The sequence below is a fragment of the Micropterus dolomieu genome, linkage group LG01 (assembly GCF_021292245.1).
Source record: "Micropterus dolomieu isolate WLL.071019.BEF.003 ecotype Adirondacks linkage group LG01, ASM2129224v1, whole genome shotgun sequence".
In the NCBI taxonomy this organism is placed as follows: domain Eukaryota; kingdom Metazoa; phylum Chordata; class Actinopteri; order Centrarchiformes; family Centrarchidae; genus Micropterus; species Micropterus dolomieu.
Genome location: NC_060150.1, coordinates 30,332,417 through 30,351,895, shown reverse-complemented (window position 1 = coordinate 30,351,895; position 19,479 = coordinate 30,332,417). Strand labels below are relative to the sequence as shown.

Here is a 19,479-nt window from a genome sequence, read left to right as displayed (position 1 = left end):
ATGAGAGAAAGACAAGCCCATATCGGCCTGGTCCATGGAGGCATAGCGTATTAGTACTGCCTTAGGTGGTGGTCTGTGATTTATGGCTCCACCATGCGGCAGAGAGCTACATGTAGGCCTTCTGCAAAGAATGTAGACACAAAACAGACATCCCACTCTACCACTGTGTACTTGTCCAAGTACCGTCACTGTGTTTGCTATAAATTCTTGGACAAGTGCAACACTTGGTTTTGTAACTGTAGCAAAAATAGCCGTAAACTAAACTATTACTGCAACTACTAGCTCATTTTACTTTCTTCAACACTGGTTCTGTCCTTTGAGCTGGTCATTAGCATGATAATAAATCAAAGAAATTGTTTTTAAAAGGTTGAAACCATTAGAAAAAAAATTAACAGTTATATGCAACAATACAACAATAACTGTATAAAATAATATAAATTAATATGATAATTAAATTACGGGAATCCATTTAACATTACACATTTCCTAACGGCTATTTCGGGAACATTTGAAATAGTCGTCGAAAAATGTGTGATTGGATTCCCCTGAATATCTTCATAACAACTTTGTTGAAGAGGATGATAATAAACCCACAAAAGAAGAAAACAACTGAGCGTAGGAGTGAAACCCACTATTCTGGGATAACAAGTCCTGCAACCTATCAACTAAGCTAACCACTGACACTATAAAGTATTTGGAAATTATCCTAAAGAAACACACCGTCCTGTATTCAGCTATGTTAACAAAAATCGTTATCTCGAGATCACGAGATAATTATCCCGTTATCACGGGAAAATGGAGGGAAAAAGATATTTGAATCGATGGCAGCTTAGCTTAGAGCTTCCCTATAAAATGAATGAAGGAAGGAGGGATTTATAGTTGGGTGACTCACCACCTCAACATACACGATCTTTGACAGCAGTGAGGCGAGGGGACGTCGCTCAGACGATTTTAGCCGACTGTGCACGAAGTGTATCGCCGCCGGCGGAGCTGCTCGCCCCTATAAACAGGCTTCTCCCAGTCGTGCAGTTTTCCACCCGCTCTTTGTCCGCGGCCGGCTGAATGACGACGCGCTTCCCTTTAAGATGATGTCGGACACACACACGCCTTATTTAATTATTTTGTGTAATGTCGGCAGGCGGATACTAGGACCAAACCATAGCGTTAAATACCAGCGAGGGTTGGAGAGGAGTCTGTAGCATCCCCGGAGTGGCGGCGGAGGGTTAACGTTAGCTGTGCTCAGGACTAAGCAGTGTCCTTGCTTGTGTCAAAGGCAGCACTGGTGTTTATCAGAGGCGACAACACTTCTCCGGGACAGACATGTCTTCTCGTGTAACGGATAAAGCAGAGGGGCATCGAGGCGCAGAGCAGAGACGGTGAATGCGGCGACAGAGCTCTGTTAGACTCTCCCCTCTCACCCCGCAATGGTTTCGATGTTTGGATGAGGCAACGGGCAGTAGGCAATTTGGCTCACATTTAACAACATTTTAAAAAGGGGTAAGTAGAAAAATTACATTTGGGTTTGAAGCCAGGTAGACGTTGTAATAGCAGTTGTGTGTTTGGCCAGTCTGCCGTGCAGGTGTGAGTCTTGTCAGCCCGGTACGACTCGCCGGCCCAGCTGCTTTAGTTACCCCCCCCACACGTTGTAATTGTATTCCCTTCACACTGCTGCTCTCTTTCTTCAGTGTGTGAGCACTTTGACAGAGGCCAGCCAGCCCCTGTGTGTTACATTCCCTCCCCTCCCGTGTAAAAGCGCTTATGTAACCCTGTGGGATTCCTTCTTTTGCAAGACTTCCTGGCCCTGTGCGAGGAAAACACGGCAACACTGGCTGCTAGAGGAGCCATGTGCACCGACAGAGGAGGCTGCTGCTGAGGACGGCACAGACTGTTCACATCCCTGCCCTCAACACACGGAGCATCATTAGACTTCCTTATTTCAGGGTTTTTGTACCCATCTGTTTAGTTTTTAAGCCACTCCTTGGTTAAAAGCAGTGCTATTTATAGGACTATATTTTTTCTCCCCATGTACCCATAAATGCTACTGACAGCTGTATTTATTTATTAGTTGTGATTCATGGGTGACAGCAACAATCCGCACTCTTTCTCTTCTGTCATTGTGAATTTGGGACCTAATGGGAAGCAGCTCAGGGGTTTTGACATGACAGCGCCTATAAAGCCTTGTGTTAGGCCTATAACCAAATTGCTAGTGTTTTATAAACAGTTTTCAAGATCAGTGGGTCGAAATTAGGGCTACAACTATTAATTGTTTGGTCTGTAAAATATCAGAAAGGCATTGTTGAAAGATGCCATCACTCTTTCCTAAAGGTCAAGGTTCTGTCATCACATTGCTTGATTTGTCCGAACAACAGTCCAAAACTCAAAAGATGTTCAGTTTCCTCACACACAAGGCAAAGAAAAGCGACAAATCCTCACATTTGAGAGGCTATAACCAGAGAATGTTTGGTATTTTTGGATCTCTATAGATCCATACTTAAGTGTACAGGTATTACAATCCTTGTACTAAATTTACTCTCAGTAGATTTCTTTTATTTGAATAGAATTCTGTTCCAGCTGTGGACAGACAGAATTAGATTGTGTAAATAATCTGCATGGTACCGTATTCCTTATTTGAAATGGTGTAGTCTCACCGTGAAATGACCCCTCGTACTCTGGAACTGCTGGAAAAAATGCAGTGTTACTATGAACATCCACATTCTTCAAATGACATGCAACGTGTGGTCCAGCAGTAACTACATATAGCACCCATAGACGCTGAAGGTGCATCTCAATTCTCTTATTTGACATTTCCTCGATCCTCACTTGAACCGGAAGTCGTTCTGGTCCTCCATCTTGGGGGCCATCCTAAAGCTCTTATTTGAGCTCTGAGGGCCAAGGATTGAGGAGCGATCTCTGAGGAGCCATGAGCGAGGATACACAAGAGCAGCCTTCACGGAGGTCTTTTCATGGCTGACACGCCCCCTTATTGGATATCAGTTATTGATTGGTTGCTGCAGCTGATCAGACTGATCTGATACATGACAACATCAATGGAGTTTCATACCAGAGTGAAAACAGATAACAGAATACATTTATCACTCCGATACACTATCTAGTTAGAAATCTGTGTTCATTGTAGGTCTGAACACAAAAGGACCTCAAACACTTTTAACTTTATTTATCGTCATTTCCATTCAGTCACATGTGAGGCTGGTCATTCCTGAACGTCGGCTTTGATATGAGTTACATCATTACAATTTTGCGTGATACATTTAGGCTAATAAATCATTTTCAATGTTTAAAAGACAGCATGGTCATATTCTGGCTTATTCAATAATGAATTTACAATCAATATCATTAAATACAGATGCAGATAATGAATATGTAATATAAACGCCTAGGGCTGGGCGATATATTAAAAAATTTTATCACGATAAAAAATGTCATTTGATATCGATAACTATCACGATAAATGTCAAATCATTATTTCTTTCAAGTTTAAAGGCTGATTTTACGCCTGAGTGAAAATTGAAGAAAGCCGATGGCTGATTGTAGTTTTAAACTTTTCTTTATGATCAGAACACGGCAAACACTTGATGCCAATCAGTGGATCAGCTTAACAAATCTGAAGTAAAACATTTAAAACATCACAAAATCTTTTTTTTTTAACTAATAAGCTTAAGTAAAATTAAGAAAAATCTTCATGCTAATGCTAATTCATTCGTGAATAAAATGAATTAAGTCAAACGTTTATTGAACATTTATGTCATTATTTATAACATTTATTATATTGGTATTATATCACGTTAATTATCATTGTTTTATTGCCCAGCCCTATAAACGAAATTGTGCCAGCAGGAATGGTCCTATGCCTCTGGGCAGGATACAGTATAAATACAGAATGCAGGTTGTTCTTCATCTGCAGGAGTTTGTTAAATGTGTAACAGCTACAGAGAGAAAAAAATGCTGCTCTGCACTGATAACTGTGAGCCTTTATTAGTATCAGCACAGTGCACATGTACAGAAACTCCATTAAAAGTCTCCACAGCTATTAGAGCCGACTGACAGCTAATCCAGCTGCCGTCATCAGACACGGACGGCGCTTCACGTGATGCTTTGGAGGAAAGGACGTCTCGTTTCTATAAAAACACATTTCCTTGTTTCTTTTGTCACGTCGCTCCATGCAGCTGGACTAAGACGCAAGGAAAAGACGCAAGTGAGGGAAACCTGGATGCAATTAAGAGAATTAAGATGCACCTTGAAAGTCAGGATATCCCAGTGAGTGCACACCACTAGAACCTGGAAACTGAAGCAACTAAATGGAATTCAGCCATCATTTACACCTGTGCTTTTCCTACTGTGACATGTCAGAATGAAAAAGGCTGAAGCATTCCAACACTGTTCACCTCAGTCCTGTATCGGGCGTTTAATCTTAAAAGTAATGCTGTGTAATTATTTTTCCCCCACAGAGTGCTTTTACATCTCTCCCCCTCACTTCCACCTTTAACCCCCCACCTAATGATGACATCCCCAGACTCTCCACCGCTGGTCTCCCCTTCCCCGTGCCCTGCTCCACCTCCATCCCTCCCCTCCTCCCCGGTGCCCTCTTCCCCGGCCCCTTCCTCCTCCTCCCTCCCTGCCCCGCCCTCACTGCCTCCCACGGGGGAGGTGATGGTTCTGGCTCTGGGCAGGAAGAAGCAGAGGGTGCTGATCGCTCTCTCCATCCTGCCAAACCTCTTCCTAGCCTTCCTGCTCTCTTCCGACCCCCTCATCACCCTCTCCCCGCCCCATCACTGCCACCTGCCGGGGCCCTTACCGTCGCCTGAGCTGCTCAACGCCTCCCTGCCCTGGAAGAAAGGGGAGAGGCCCGGGGACAGCGGGCGCCTGTCCCAGTGTAAGCAGTACGTCAACGGAAGCCAGTCAGCTGTGGTGGACTGCGTGGCCGGCTGGGACTACAACGTCACGGAAGGGCTGAGGAACAACATCGTTACCGAGGTAAAGCACCGGCCTGGGATCATCCTGAGCTCTCTAATTATGGTCCTCGCCTAGTTCATTGTTTAGGCTTTCTGTGGGAAGGCCACCTCTTTTTGTTTATGTATGGACTTAGGGTCTTAAAATGCTGAAAAGTTGTTTCTTTTTTTATCCTGTATTAATCTACAGGGTCTTGCTGAGCATGCAGCCTCCCTTTTTGCAATGCCTTGCTAAACATTAATGCAGCCGAACATATTTGTACCTAAGTGATCCCTGGTGGCTACTGAGCAGTTCCTTAATACAGTGTTTTTCATGTCATCCTATTAACTTTAAATGGCTTTTATGTTGGATCACTGTTTCCAAAGCAAACCAAAACCCAGGCAGCCATTAGTTTTCATTCATTTTTGCACATAGTGAAATCAGCTTGTAGAGCCTTGGATCCATCATAGCATTTAATTGACTTTATTTTTAAGTCAAGTTTTGTAACGGGTGTGTGAGGACAGGAGTTGTTGTGAAAACTCTTCCTTGTCGGTGCATTCAAGAAAACTCCCAACATCAGATATTTGTGTGATCCCTTGATACCATTTTCCTACACCAACCTCCTGGTTGATGTACGCAATGAATGTGCGTAGTACATAGTACGTTTGGAGGTATTCATACAAGACTGATGTCAATCCCAGTACAGTCTGATGCTGTTGTTCCATACACACCACTGCTGAGAATTACACATGACTACTTAAAGCAACAAAGCTTTGTTTAGTTTAGGTTGAGTGTCTCTCATTCGCTCACCCACTCTATCTCTGTGTCTTGATTTTTCTCTTTGTGGGATCCCTAGTAAGGCAGGTGGTTGTAGTTTAAACATCTGTCACAGCACGTCTTCCTGACCATTCCCACTCACTGCTTGCCAGATCGTTAGTTCAGTAACGGCTGGTAAGCAGGGTAACAGAAATACAGGGGAATGAACCAAATGCAGAAGGCTGAGGCAGAGCTTGTGGAGTTCAGTGATTTTTATATACAAAAAGTGCTACAAAGGCTTATGGGAAGGTGAGGCGGGCAAGGGTCAAAATCAGAGAGCAGTCCAACACAAACAAACAAATCCAGTAAGGAGCAGGCAGGAATCCAAAGTCCAACAAACAGGCAAAAGGTCGAAGCGCAGGTAAAGAAACCAAGACATGAACAATAACAGTCTGGCAAGGAGTGAGTGGGAGTAGTCCAGTTAAGTATCTGATGGGCCGATGAGGGAAAGTGGGAACAGGTAGGGCGATGCATTTTTCACACATTCGGAAATGGAACTGCACCAATTTTACACATCAAAGTCAGCTTACACGTCTTACATCTGTGAACAAAAGCTGTTGTTGTGGCGCCAGAGGAAGCTGCGTGTTCGAGCCTGGTTGGGGCTGAAGACTACAAGTTTGAGAATTAAATAAGAAACAAGCTTACCAGACCTATGCAGCCGGCTCACATCTCTGCTTGAGGCTCAAGGCTACATTAGCCACTGCACCCGAATCTCCGACCAAACCCTCTGCGGTCGGGTTGCATTGTGGGTAACTTAGGCGCATAGTTTAGACAAGGAAGAACATGATATCTCTTGGCCTGCTGGATCAATTTTGAAATTTATCCTGCACTTTTCTTTTAAGTTGTTCATCTGACTGCCATTCAACGTTGAGAAGAAGGTTGGGAAGCCAAGTTGCTCAGTGACTCACGCAGATAATGTGTGTTATACCTACATCACCATGTCGACCTGAAAGGGCCACGCTGGGCAGATTTTAGCTTCCTGAGACATGTCTGAAATTTCAGAAGGCAGAGTTTCCTTAAATGCGTCCCTGAGGAAGAACAACCCCTGCTCACAACCACTGAGAAAGAAGTAGAGATAGTGTACTAAAGTTAATGGACACCAAAATATGAAATATGTTAATCCCTTTAAATGTCTTGCTCATGGGTACCTCAGTAACTGTTTACAAAGCAGGGATTAGGGAACTTCAATCAGTTGCCTCACTGTTGTGAGGATTGGAATTTCCTGGCCACAACTTTGCATCGCTAACCTTTTTAAATGTTCTGGCCTTGATCACTGTGTTTAAACAGCAGACCAGCAGGTTAAAGATTAGCTACAGTGGGAAATATTTTGTGACTAGGACTATAACCTTGCCTTTAAAGCGCACCAGAAATATCGACAGGTTGGAAACTGCACAATCAATGTTCTTAGAGGATTACACAAAAATAATCTCTTGTTCAGCTTGTGTTTCTCAGTGAAATGACAGGTTTAGGTCTGATTCTCACATTTCTAGCTGCAGGAAAAAAAGCAGCCCCTGGCTCTGCCATGTTGTTCATGTTAATAAAAGCAAAAGTGTATAAGCAGAGTTTCCTACACGTGTTTGAATTGTGACAACAGGCAGCCAGTGTGATAAATGCAGCACATAAATGCTATGTTGGCACATTAATGTGTCACTCTGGACACTGCTTGTGGCGGGCTTGACATTTTGACTTGCATGATCAGTGTCATCATGGCAAAAACACGCCTCTCAGATTTGGACTTGTCTTTAACAAAGCCTAGCCGGCGGCTCACAGCTTTCTACTCAGGCTGGTCGCTCTGCAGCCTGTCTGTCTGTTTTTATTTCTGTCTCCACTGATGTGGGAGCCACTCCCAGCCCTCCAGGCCAGGGTATTAGGGCAGTTCACCAGTAATCCATCCACACCACGGCAGCAAGCTGAGGATGCATAAACGCTGCCAAGGGAAGCATTTTGCAGGAGCATGTTTGCAAATGCATCTGTGTAGACACGCGGTGTGTAGTGTGCTCGCAGTCTACTTCATCCCTTGTTTGACATACCGAGTGACACGGACAGACATATTTTGCCTCTTAACTCGGGTTTTGCTCATGAAGTATTTTTCGCTGATGTGTTCCTCCAGTGCTGCGTTGCTTTGCTGGCAGTCTGTCAAACAGGAAGCAGGAAGGCCTCTAACCAGCTTTGCCTCTCCCACTGATCAATAAATACTATGTCACTTCACAAGAGGCAAACTACACTTAACATCTCTGTGCTATGGATGTATGGGCAAATGCAATGTCAACAACTGGCTTACTTGTTCTTCCTGTCGGGTTGGGCAGTATGACGATAACATACCAAGACATGAGTTTGTCAGCCCTCAAAAATGTTATCATGGCATCTGTACAGTAGTAACAATAGTTTTATTATATATGGGTGTATTACGCCCTTTAGTGCTTTAGTGCAAATCAGTTTTATGACAGAATTCATAAAACTTCATTTTTTACATTTATTCATTTAGCTGACACTTTTATCCAAAGCGACTTACAATTGCTATATATGTCAGAGGTCGCACACCTCTGGACCAACTAGGGGTTAAGTGTCTTGCTCAGGGACACATTGGTGGATGAGTCACAGTGGGGGATTGAACCCAGGTCTCTCACACCAAAGGCATAGTCTTACCCATTGCGCCATTGCCAAAAGCACCTTGATTTGTCAGATAGTAGATTAGCCAAAAACAAACAATAATATTCAATAAATTCAATATAAACAATTTCTCAATTGATTTACTATCTGACCGTATATATTGATGTTGCTATGTAAAATAATATACATATCATAATGAAATTATCTGGTGTCAGAAATGGAAATTGGAGAAATGGTTACAGGTTTAAATTGTTCCCAAAGACACATACCTGACTAGGGCCTGAGCCTCATTCCCAAAACCAGCCTGAGGAGTTTACGAACTGGTTTGTGTGCATTTTCCCTCCTCCTCTTGTCCAAAACATTCCACCCATATGAGCTCCATGGGTTGCTATGCTGCCCTTTACCCAACTAGTGTGCACTGTTGTGACTCTGTGCCTCAGCAACAGGACAGCTGATATTATGTGACAGGCATTTATGTTTCTGCGCACGGGCTCCAATTATGAAAGGCCTTCTCTTTTTTCTTCTTTTTTTTATTACCGGCCCTCTGCTCTGCCTCTCCCTCTCTTGATCATTTTGCTTTCAGCGGCCAGCAGACAGCGACATTAGCAGAGCTCAGCTGTTACTGCAAATTAGTGGGTCGGCTTAATGTGATTAAAACTCAGATCTGAGAGCAGATATCTGTTTGTTTTTTTCAGATGTGCTGACTTTCCATGTGGATGCACTATTATGTATAACCACAGCCATTTCCTTTGTAATGTACGAAGTAAATGCATATTACTTGTGTAAAACTACTGTTTACTACTATTAGTGCTAGTGCTGCCAGGATCACTAATAATAACAGTAAGACACTCGCTTTCCTCTGGCTGTCACGACCACATACACAGTAATATGATGAGGCTTGTATTATGAGTCTAATGGATCCTGAAGGCTTTATATCGTGTCCTTCTCTCAGACTGTGATTTCCTTTTGACACATAATTATTCATCAGTGAGCAGAAATCATCCACAAAACAGTAAAAGCACAAGTATTATTATATCCACGGAGGACCAGAAACTGATTTTCTTGAACCATATCTGAGAAGTAATTTTCATGAAATAAAATTTGAGTACTTCTTCACAGGAAGTTTTTCATTATTTAAGTAATTAATTTAATTTGCCAAAAGCAAACTTCTTCATGAGCAAGTCAAGCTAACGATCAATGTGAATGCTCAGTGAGCTGAGTTATACATTGTGTCTTAGGGCTTTTAAACCATGCAGATGGGAAGGCAACACATTTCAATCTCAGTGCACACTCTCTTTTATAAGCAAAGAGCTTCCACTTGTCTTTTTGTTGTCTTCAAAACCAGACACATACGGCACATACGACATAAATTATGCGCAGGTTATCCACTTTCTTCTCTGTACACCCATTTCCTTAATGAGTTTACTGACAATAAACCAGTTTGCCACAGAGCAGGTTTACAGTTTACAACTGTCACACATCATACAATAATAAAGGAAGGATGAATAATAAAAACTAGATATAGGTATAGACATCACATAAAAACAATTGTAAGATTATTAAAATATGTGTAACCATATGATTTAAAATGCGACGCTGATTTCCTGGTAACTGGCCCCAAAGCCTCTGAAGGTTGTGTTAGTGCTGTAACGTATTAGCGACACAAACACTGTGCTGTTAAAAACTGGAATTGTAATTTATAGTGTTTGTGATGAGGGCTATTTATTAAGGTTGTAGGGCTGATTGACAGAAAATGAAACGAAAAATGAGGTTACATCACTTCATTCATTTAAAAATAAGTCAAAACAATTGGTGGTTATACTTTCTGAAACATTCTGATTTCATTCATGTTTTCTGTCACCCTCTCCATCTCCCCTGTTGGTCCTGATGTGTGGTGATGTCTCCCTGATGACTGCCTGTTCTCTAACATTTACATTGTTGTGCTAACCTGAACAGTAAAATGAATGACAGGCCTGTCATCCTCCCTCTTGTGTCTGTGCTGTCCAGTGGGATCTGGTGTGTGCTCAGTACTGGCTGGTTCCAGTGGAGGAGGTGTGTTTCATCCTGGGCGTCCTGACTGGCTGTCTCGGCCTGGGCTATGCCGCTGACAGGTAATATACATGGCAGACAGCCAAATTGGTCAACTGTAGAACAAAAGTACTGTAAATAGGTTACGATATCAATTTGGAAAGTTTGCTTGAGGTTGTCTTGTCATGGCATACAACAGATAAAAATAATGTGTTACGCAGTACAACACACACACGCACACCCACAAGTTAACATGTTCCAATACAGCTCATCCCGTCTGTTCGCTGACATCTGTACTGTTAAATCCCTTTGTTCCTCATTCTTCACGCTCTTGTCCTACTTTGCTGTCTCACTATGTCGCAACAATTCATACATCACGCAGAGGTGCTTAGATGTTAATGTTGAAATGAAATTCGCTATAGATTTACCATGCCTGGAGCCGATGGCTCCTCTATCAGTCAATAGATGATGGCCTCCAGCAAAAGGAAAAAAGATTTAGCAATAAGCAGCCAGTAAGAAATCCTTTTGAGGCGCAAATGTTGCTGTTTGCAAAAGATAAGTATATATAACAAACCAATTTACCACACATAAGCACAGCATAAAAGTTAATGTTAGAGAATGTTTTCTTTGCTCGTCCGCCTGCATTAGGCATTGATGTAATTGACCCAGACGGTATCTTGCCGTGTTGTCAGATTGAAAATCACACAGGGGGAAGCTGTAGTTTTGGGGGAAATTGCGAGGGACGTGATGCTAATTTGATCAGCTAACAGCCTTCATTCATTTGCTGACCAACTGAGCATAGCATCTGTTTGTTAGGACTACTGAATTAGTGCTTCCTCCGGGGATCGCACAAAGAAGAAAACGACAACAGTGCTAATCTGCAGGTTGGAAAACAAAACTGCCTGCACCCGCACGCCGCTGAGAATTGGCTAATCATCACATTTAGAGATCAGCTTGTGCTTCAGACTTAAGCTGCTCCAAAGATGTACCTTAAATTTCTTTCTTTGAGTTTTGATAATACATTTAGAAACAGAATCAGCTTTATTGCCAGGTATGTGTACACATACGAGGAATTTGACTCTGGATTGTACATTGCTCACTAAGTGCTTACTAATACAATAATAAAATCAGACACAGGCTACAGTATAGAGAACACACACATGTCGGAGGTGGATGAGATATACAGGTGCACATACACATACATGCATACATGTACGCATGTACATGTATGCATGTATTTAGGTAATATATTTTTATACAGTGGCTGAAGGTCCCTCAATTTAAAAGTATTTTTTTTTACAAAAATCTATAATTTATTTCATAAACATTTTATCTTATTTAATTTGTAATTTTGGCTGGATTATTTGTACATTACATGAGCTAGCAACATTAATGGTTTACAATGCTGTGGTTTTCCATTGTATGTTAACACTTATATCCACATTAGTCCACTGTCCTATTTTCTGTTCACAACCCTCTTGCTGTCAATATTTAATTAATATAAGTAGTGTTTTGCTCTTACATTATCAGCACTTACATTGTAATTTATTGCTGTTGTATATCTTGTTTTTATAATTTGATATTGATCTAAATTTCTCCAATCTAGTTTTTGTCTCTGAGGTCTGACTTAAGATGCTTTTGGATTTGACAAAAACAGGAATGGACGATCAATAATAATCTAATTTTATCTATCAATTAATGGTGTGTCAGTCAGTTGTCAGTGCGTATTTCTGCTTCCCTGCAGGCTGGGCAGATCCAAGACCCTGTTGACCTCTCTGACCCTGTCGGTGGTGTTTGGGGTGCTGGTGTGTGTCTCTCCGTACCCCTCCATCTTCATTGTCATGCGTTTCTGTTTGGCGGCAGCTAGCGCGGGAGTCTACCTCACTCTGTACATCACTCGTAAGTATTTCAGCATTTGAAGGACGCACTGTGTTTTTTTATTTATGTCAATCAGTGGACTAGTTGTTGAGACATTTTAGTATAAACACAAATGTGGTGCTACAGGAAAAGTCAGGAGATCAAGAAGTCAAGACCAAGATTAAGAAGTTTGTGGTCATCCTTGAAAAATGGCATGGCAATCCATCTGATAGCTGTTGAGATATTTTGTCTGGATCAAAGTGGTGGACCGACTGTCAGACTCACCAACATTGCTATGCCCAGTACCGTGCTGCTAGCATGGCTAAAAATGCTGCCTGCTACATCAAACATACACAGAACTTAATCTGATAGTTGATTTTTGGTATGTTCCCAGTAAAGGAGCATAAAATTAAGATAGATGGATGGAGAGGATGGTTTTATTCCCCATGATGCATATGTTGTGGTTGTAGGACATTAAGTTGCGTTTCCCTCCTTAGTTTGTGGGTTGCTTCTTTATGGACTCATTCAAAAAGGATTTGCTGATGTTGTCTTCATCCATCAGGTCTGGAGCTGTGTGACCCGTCTCTGAGGCTGGTGGGGACCATGCTCGCCGGGCTGATGACCGTAGCCGGAGAGCTGCTGCTGCTGGCCGTCGGCCTAGGCTGCCAGTCCTGGAGGGGCCTGCTGGGAGCCGGAGCCGCCCCGCTAACACTCTTCCTCAGTTACGGGTATGAGTGTGTTTGTTTTTGTTGTTTGCATGTCCGCATGTATGATTATTGTTTCAAAGCTTCTGGTGCTTAATGTTTTTATTCAATTTTCAGTTTTAGCTTTTGAGGACTTTCTGACAAACTAAAGGGACAGGAGAATGAAGAATGACCTGATAGTCTTTTGATTTAAAGTCTTGATGCCAACTGACTTGCTGAAAGCTTTGTTGGATCGTATTGATCTCAATCCCCTCGTCACACTGAGCCTTTTAGCTCATGTCAGAATGCATTAGGGCTACTTTGTTTAAGGTCCCCGGCCCCCCTCAGATAAGCCACCATTGCAGTTTCCAAACCAAATTAACAGAGATTATAGTATGATTACTGGCAATGAATTGCAGGTTTTTAATAAGAATAGATTAAGAAATAAATAAGTCTGCTACTTTGTGACCCACGGTGGTTATTTTCCATGCCAAAGGAGCAAATCTGGGTTACAGCAACACAGTCCTAATGCCTCTAAATAGTTTTGGTGCTGGATAAAGGTTAGCATATTTCAGAGTGGACTTGTGTTTTGTCTTCGCTCTCCTGCAGCATTCCTGGGGTATTTCCAGAGTCTCCTCGCTGGCTCCTTCTGTCAGAGAGATCTGCAGACATGAACTCCTTCAGTGAGAGAAGAAACTCCAACAGAGATTTGAGGGACGACGAGAGCTTCACAGGTGTGTGTGTGTGTGTGCGCGTGCATAGAAGCTTCAGACTTTCTCTCTCAAAATTCAAGCTCACGTTTTTGTTTTTTTTTGCATCACTGCCAGGATGAATGGATGTTCAGTTTACGAAGCCTGCATTATGTATGGGTTATTTATTTCAGTACATTTTAACATGAGTACCTATCACACACCACTTCCAAGAGCAGGTAATGATGCTCAATAATAGTTCATGATTTATTAAAATGATACATGGTTCCTTCTTAAAAATGGTATTATAATTGATCATAATGATCTGAGCCGGATATTCAGCTGTCATCGCTGCCACCATATGAACATGAAGTCAGGAATTTAAGTCATGAAGTATCAAAGTCATTTGTTAAAGAGGGCCCAGAACATTAGGGTTTCATTTCAGGTTTCATCTGAGCTGTTCCTAGTGTGTATTTACAAGACTAAACTTGGATTCAGATTCATTTAAATTTTCTCTACTGAACATGAAAATTGAAAGTGATCCTTACAAATGTCAGCACCTCATCCACTGTTCTATTATTTGAAAGACATTAAATGTAAGTTCATGTTGCTCAGTCGATAAAGGAAGAACTGGTCAAAATGGTAACATTTTATTTTAACGCCAGAGCTTTCAGCTGCATCTCAATTCCTTCATCAGCAAGTGAATTTTGCTCTGTTGTCATAAAGAATAAAAACATAGTTATATATAAATAAATGTCAGATTACATGTGTCATATTGACAATTATTTATTATCTGTTAGGGATACGTCACAGCAGGTATAGCTGTTGACAAGACATTTAATAATAGTTAATATGCTGCTAATAAATGCTAAATTGGGAGGTTAACAAAAATGTTACAATAGAATCTATTTTTATTAAGCCCAGTACAGCTACAGTACTCTAAGTGGCTCTTTAACAACCTCTGTTTGACCAGTAGGAATTATGGCGACATTGATAAAACCTGTGTGTCTCTTTTCAGATAAAACACATTGACAATGAGCGATTGATTAAAAGAGAAACCAGGCCAGGCCACCACTGAGCTGTGAATTAAAAAGATAATTCCAGTTTTGTCCCGTTTGCTTGCTGCAGAGCTGGACTCAGAGCCTGCCCTCTCCTCGCGCCCCCAACTGTCCTTCCCTGAGCTCTTCCACAGCAGGAACATCTGGAAGAACATGTGTGTGCTCGGCTTCACCTCGTAAGTCATCCCACACCCTCGACTTTCAATTAGCAACGCTGCAGTTTTGTTTCCCTTTCTGTTTCTGCGGAGCGCCCTGTTTGCCAGCCTGGTTTCTCTGTGGTGTCATATTTCATCATGATTCTTATACCTTCTTCCACTCTAAAACACTTTCCTATTTAAAGGCCGTGCAAATACACTCTTACTGTTTGTTTTCCTGTGTTTCCTCCCTCAGATTCATCTCTCACGGCATTAGTCACTGTTACAGCTCTTTCCGAGGTGACGTCAGAGGCACGGCCCCTAGCTTCTATTGGACGTACCTGCTGTCTGTGTGCGCAGGGGGCGGTGCCTGGTTGTTGCTCTGGGCGACCGTAGACAGGTGCGGCCGCCGTGGCATCCTGCTCCTCTCCATGACGATGACAGGGCTGGCCTCTTTGATCCTCCTGGGACTCATGGAGTGTAAGCGGCCTTTACTTGGCAGCAGGATGCTGTTTCCTCCGAGTAAATCTGGAGTCAGATAAAGAAAGCCATTAAAAGTCTTTGCCAACAAGGTGGAAACAGCTCCCCTTCATCTCCCCAGAAATCACCCCCTGGTGTCAGAGAAGCATTATGTGAGGCTTGTATTAGGATTAGAGGTCTTGTTTCCTCAAATCCTGACTGGAATGAAGGTAAAAGCTAGTTTATTTGATGTTAAGCTCAGATTTGTGGCCTTATTAGATCATCTGTACTGACTGATCTGCCACTGACTTCATGTTGGGCTTCATGGAAAAATACAGTTGAGGTGCCTTTGTCTTTCCACACAGAGTGTAGAAACACTCTCCCCAATCTCAGTCTCCCCCTTGTGGCCGCACATGAGTACGGCATTCACTTAATGTAGGACACTGCAGTGGCAGCAAAGTCAAAGCTGTGTTAGGTGCTGTGCTTTAATCGCGCATCAACGGCCGAGGGGGCAGCAGCACTGACCTCCTCTTAGAGGTCACTCACTGCTCTCTGTGTCTACTGTTAATGAAAGAAGTCTGGGAAAGCTTTAGGGAAAGGAGTGTTCAGTGTTGATTCACTGTTTTAAATTGGAAATCAGTTCAGATCAACAAGGTGTCATGATATATCATAAAAAAATTAAAACGGAAATGCTGCTCTTTATCAATGTCATAAATAATTACCGCTGTTTGTTCTTCCTCCTCCCCTTTAGATCTCAGTGAGACGGCCATCACAGTTTTCTCAGTGCTGGGTCTCTTGTCCTCTCAGGCCACCGCCTCCCTCTGCATCCTCTTCACTGCAGAGGTCATGCCCACCGTCATCAGGTAACACACGAGAACAGCAGCACTTTGAAAGACAGATTAAAAAGCGATCTTTCCCCCATTTGGTTTTGCGGGAATATATTAAGAGGTAGAATGTGCTCATATTTTCTGTCAGAAAGAGCCTGCTCAGCCCATAAGTGCTGCCAAAACGAATCAGGCCATGAAAAATGCAGGAAATCGTGAGGGAGAAGAGAGGAGATTTCCATCAATATCTATTAGTAATGAAGAGTTAGATGTTTTCTGACATCACTCAACTTCATGACATCTTAGATTATCTTCTTTTGGAAATGAAGGAATAACATGTCTCAAGTTGAGGGAAGTTCTGGTCATTTACAGTTCTGTGAATGACCTGATATTTCTCAACTAAATGTTAATTTGTATTTAAGGGAATTGTTTGACACTGTTAGAAGTAGTAAGTAGTATTAGCTTTCTTGCCAAGAGTTTGATATGAGGATTGATCCCACATTCATATCTGTACATTAAATATGAAGCTACAGCTAGAAGAAGCTTAGCTTAGCATAAGACACCAATGTTAAATAAATCTGTTTTTTATATTTTTATACTTTGGGTTTGTATGGGTTGAACAAACGAGAAATAATGTGTTAATTAGTGAGCTTTAGAGGTGCTGGTAGGTGGATTTTACTACTTTTGGACAGAGCCTGGCTAGCTGTATCAATGCTTCCAGTCTTTAAGCACAAGTTTGAGTTAGCTTAGCTTAGCAAAGCTACAGTATCCTGGCTGTGGCTTCATATCAACAGACCAACATGTAAGTGGTGTCAGTTTTCCTTTAGCTAAAAATACACACCTTGATAACATAATCAACAACACAGCAGAGCAGCTTAAACAATTTTACACTTTATATACAAATTTTATTAAACCTTAAAATAAGGTGGACTTTATAGATGCTATTTTACTTATTTAATAAAAAACAAGACCAGACAGCACCCGAGAAGGTGAAAGAGAAATGTATGGTTCTGACTTTGAGGGTGGGGGGACTGAATCTGAAATATGGAATCCTTGCGTTTATGTGTTAAATGTTAAATCTGAACTTGTGTATATCCTCAGGGGCAGCGGTGTGGGCGCAGTTCTCGCCCTGGGCTGCGTGGGCCGCCTCAGCTCCCCGCTCATGGACTTGAGGAACCACTACGGCTACTTCCTGCACCATGTGGTCTACTCCTCTCTGGCCCTGCTGGCCGTGCTGTCCATCCTGCTGCTGCCCGAGAGCAAGAGGAAGCCTCTGCCCCAGACGCTGGCTGACGGGGAGCAGTACAGGCGCCCCCCGCTGGGAAGGAGGAGGAGGGACAATGTGCCGTTGCTCGCCACGCCCAACCCAGAGACCTAAAAGACCCCCGAACGAGTGGAATGCAGAACATTCACATCTGTCCTGTTCATGTGGAGGAGGAGAAAGAGCAATATAGAGACCTTAAGATGGAGAGAAAAGGGCTGCATAGATGATCATGGACAGACGATGAACGTGATCAGACACTCTAAGCTTCCTAACATATCATCCACTTGTCATTCCAGGCGCAGGCGGTTGACTTGAGTTCCCACTTTACTTCATCATTCTCTTATTTCCTGCCATTGAGACGTGTAGATCTGATACACAGCGTTCACACACACACGTGGGGAAGTCTTCATCTTTCATACCATCTCCTCCTGCCGTCTGGGGCATGGTCCTCCACCATGTGACACACCAGCATACACTGCTGCACGCAGTCCTCCAGTGTGTCTGTCGTAGAGATGTTAGCTGCTTACTACTGACACTCCAGACTAGACGTGGCTCAGAGAGTAGTTGCAAATTATTCGTAGCATTTGTCTTAACCTTCATAGAATGTTGTTTTTATTTTAGTTTTTGTCGTGTTTGCCATGTACGACGACACTAAGTGCTCAGAGGTGTGCAAAATCAAAATCAGTTTTGTATACTTTCCTGTGACACTTTTCGTAAGACTCGATGGAGTTAAGTGGGTGTTAAATGCCTTGTAAATACTCTAGACTTCTTTAACTTCTTGGGGCATCTGAGTTTTGTTAAAGCAGACTGTACAGAACAGTAAGCTATGCAGTGGAGATGCGGAGCAGAGCACTTGGAAACGTTCTTTTTAATGGTGGTTAATCAGTCTTTAAATTTAAGCTACAGTGTTATGGACGTTTTATCAACTATTATAAATATTGGGATCAGAAGCTAAAAATAAGACAAAAAGAGGCTTAAATCCAGCTAGTGAATATGGCCTGTAGCCAGCAATATTTATGTTTTATTTATGTTATGGCTTATGGTTATTAAGCATAATCAGTAAATTATTCAGAGGCCTAGCATTTTGAAGTATTAAACTAAATATTGTTAAATTGGGTTCAGATGACACCGCATGGAAAAAAAAGTTTCCATTTTCTGCTGTCTCTGATCAAACAACAGTGAAGCTGTTAACTGTCACAACATTCCTGCATGTTTGGAAGCACTGAAGGGCTTGTTTTTTTTTTGTTTTTTGTATTTCCTCAGCAGCTTATAGTTACTCAATACCTCTCTAGATGACCAGTCTGAGCTGTATGAGAATAGACGGGTACAAAAAAATTACATTAGAACTTGTGTAACCAGGCACATATATATTTTGTCAGGACTTAAATGTGGAAGTTTTGAAAGAGGTCATGTGTCATTTTGCCTGAATGTATATTGAAGGGCCCGATGACTATGCTCCATGAGGTTTGAATGGCAGCGGAAGAGGGCCCCAGAGCTCGAAATGAACCCCCGACTCCTCATCCACCCACAAAGGATGTTTTTCTCCATAGCTTCCTGAATTTGAATGTGCTGGCTGATGCCATGTTGAAGAGTTTAAGACTTAAATAATGATAGGGAATTGCCACAGCATGTCGGTAACAGTGCATCAAGAAACACCAAGTGTATGTTAGTGTGCTCGAGTAGTTGTTCTTCTCGAGTGTTCATGGGTGTGTGATATTAAGAGGAAGTGGGCGTTATTTAATTTGGACTCTGATGTCAAGGAGTCTTTAAAGTAATTATGAATGACACTAACCTTTGCTGATGGCTTCTTCCTCCGTCAGCCTTTGGTAGGTTTTTTTGCCCCCCTCTGTATGTTGCACTTATACACTGACAATTATTATCACTATGATTAACTTGACTTGAGTAATATTATGTCTGACAATACTGATGATCTGTTCAGTGATGAGTGATGCAGTTAACTCTATAGCCTGATTTAATGTAAAATAAAACTGGTTCGATAAACAAGACATGGGTATTTTTTTAGTTGTTCCCATATGAGTGAACTGTTGTAATTAGTCAAAGCAAGAATTAGATGATGACATACTGTACTTGTAATTGGCTCAGCGTAGAA

At 42.1% G+C, this 19,479-nt stretch overlaps 1 protein-coding gene and 1 long non-coding RNA gene across 2 annotated transcripts; one reads left to right on the top strand and one right to left on the bottom strand.

Annotated features, from left to right (window-relative positions):
• The first annotated feature begins 976 nt into the window (after positions 1-976).
• slc22a17 (solute carrier family 22 member 17) lies at positions 977-19,373 on the top strand. Its single transcript, XM_046064380.1, has 10 exons — positions 977-1,497; positions 4,467-4,992; positions 10,381-10,484; positions 12,146-12,300; positions 12,821-12,986; positions 13,551-13,675; positions 14,759-14,864; positions 15,079-15,302; positions 16,033-16,144; positions 17,207-19,373. The coding sequence occupies exons 2-10, from the start codon at positions 4,516-4,518 to the stop codon at positions 17,481-17,483; spliced, it is 1,746 nt and encodes a 581-aa protein (XP_045920336.1). The 5' UTR covers positions 977-1,497; positions 4,467-4,515; the 3' UTR covers positions 17,484-19,373.
• LOC123980167 lies at positions 10,076-15,406 on the bottom strand. The gene is made up of 2 exons (XR_006827394.1): positions 15,164-15,406; positions 10,076-10,517 (listed from the first exon to the last, which is right to left on the bottom strand). It is a non-coding gene; the product is annotated as an uncharacterized LOC123980167 (long non-coding RNA).
• Positions 19,374-19,479: the final 106 nt, after the last annotated feature.

Bases quoted from the DNA above. Each gene is read 5' to 3' on its own strand.
- slc22a17 (XM_046064380.1), top strand. From the start codon at position 4,516: ATGATGACATCCCCAGACTCTCCACCGCTGGTCTCCCCTTCCCCGTGC. The intron at 4,993-10,380 runs GTAAAGCACCGG...TGTGCTGTCCAG, and splicing joins GGAACAACATCGTTACCGAG to TGGGATCTGGTGTGTGCTCA. The intron at 15,303-16,032 runs GTAAGCGGCCTT...CCTCCCCTTTAG, and splicing joins CCTCCTGGGACTCATGGAGT to ATCTCAGTGAGACGGCCATC.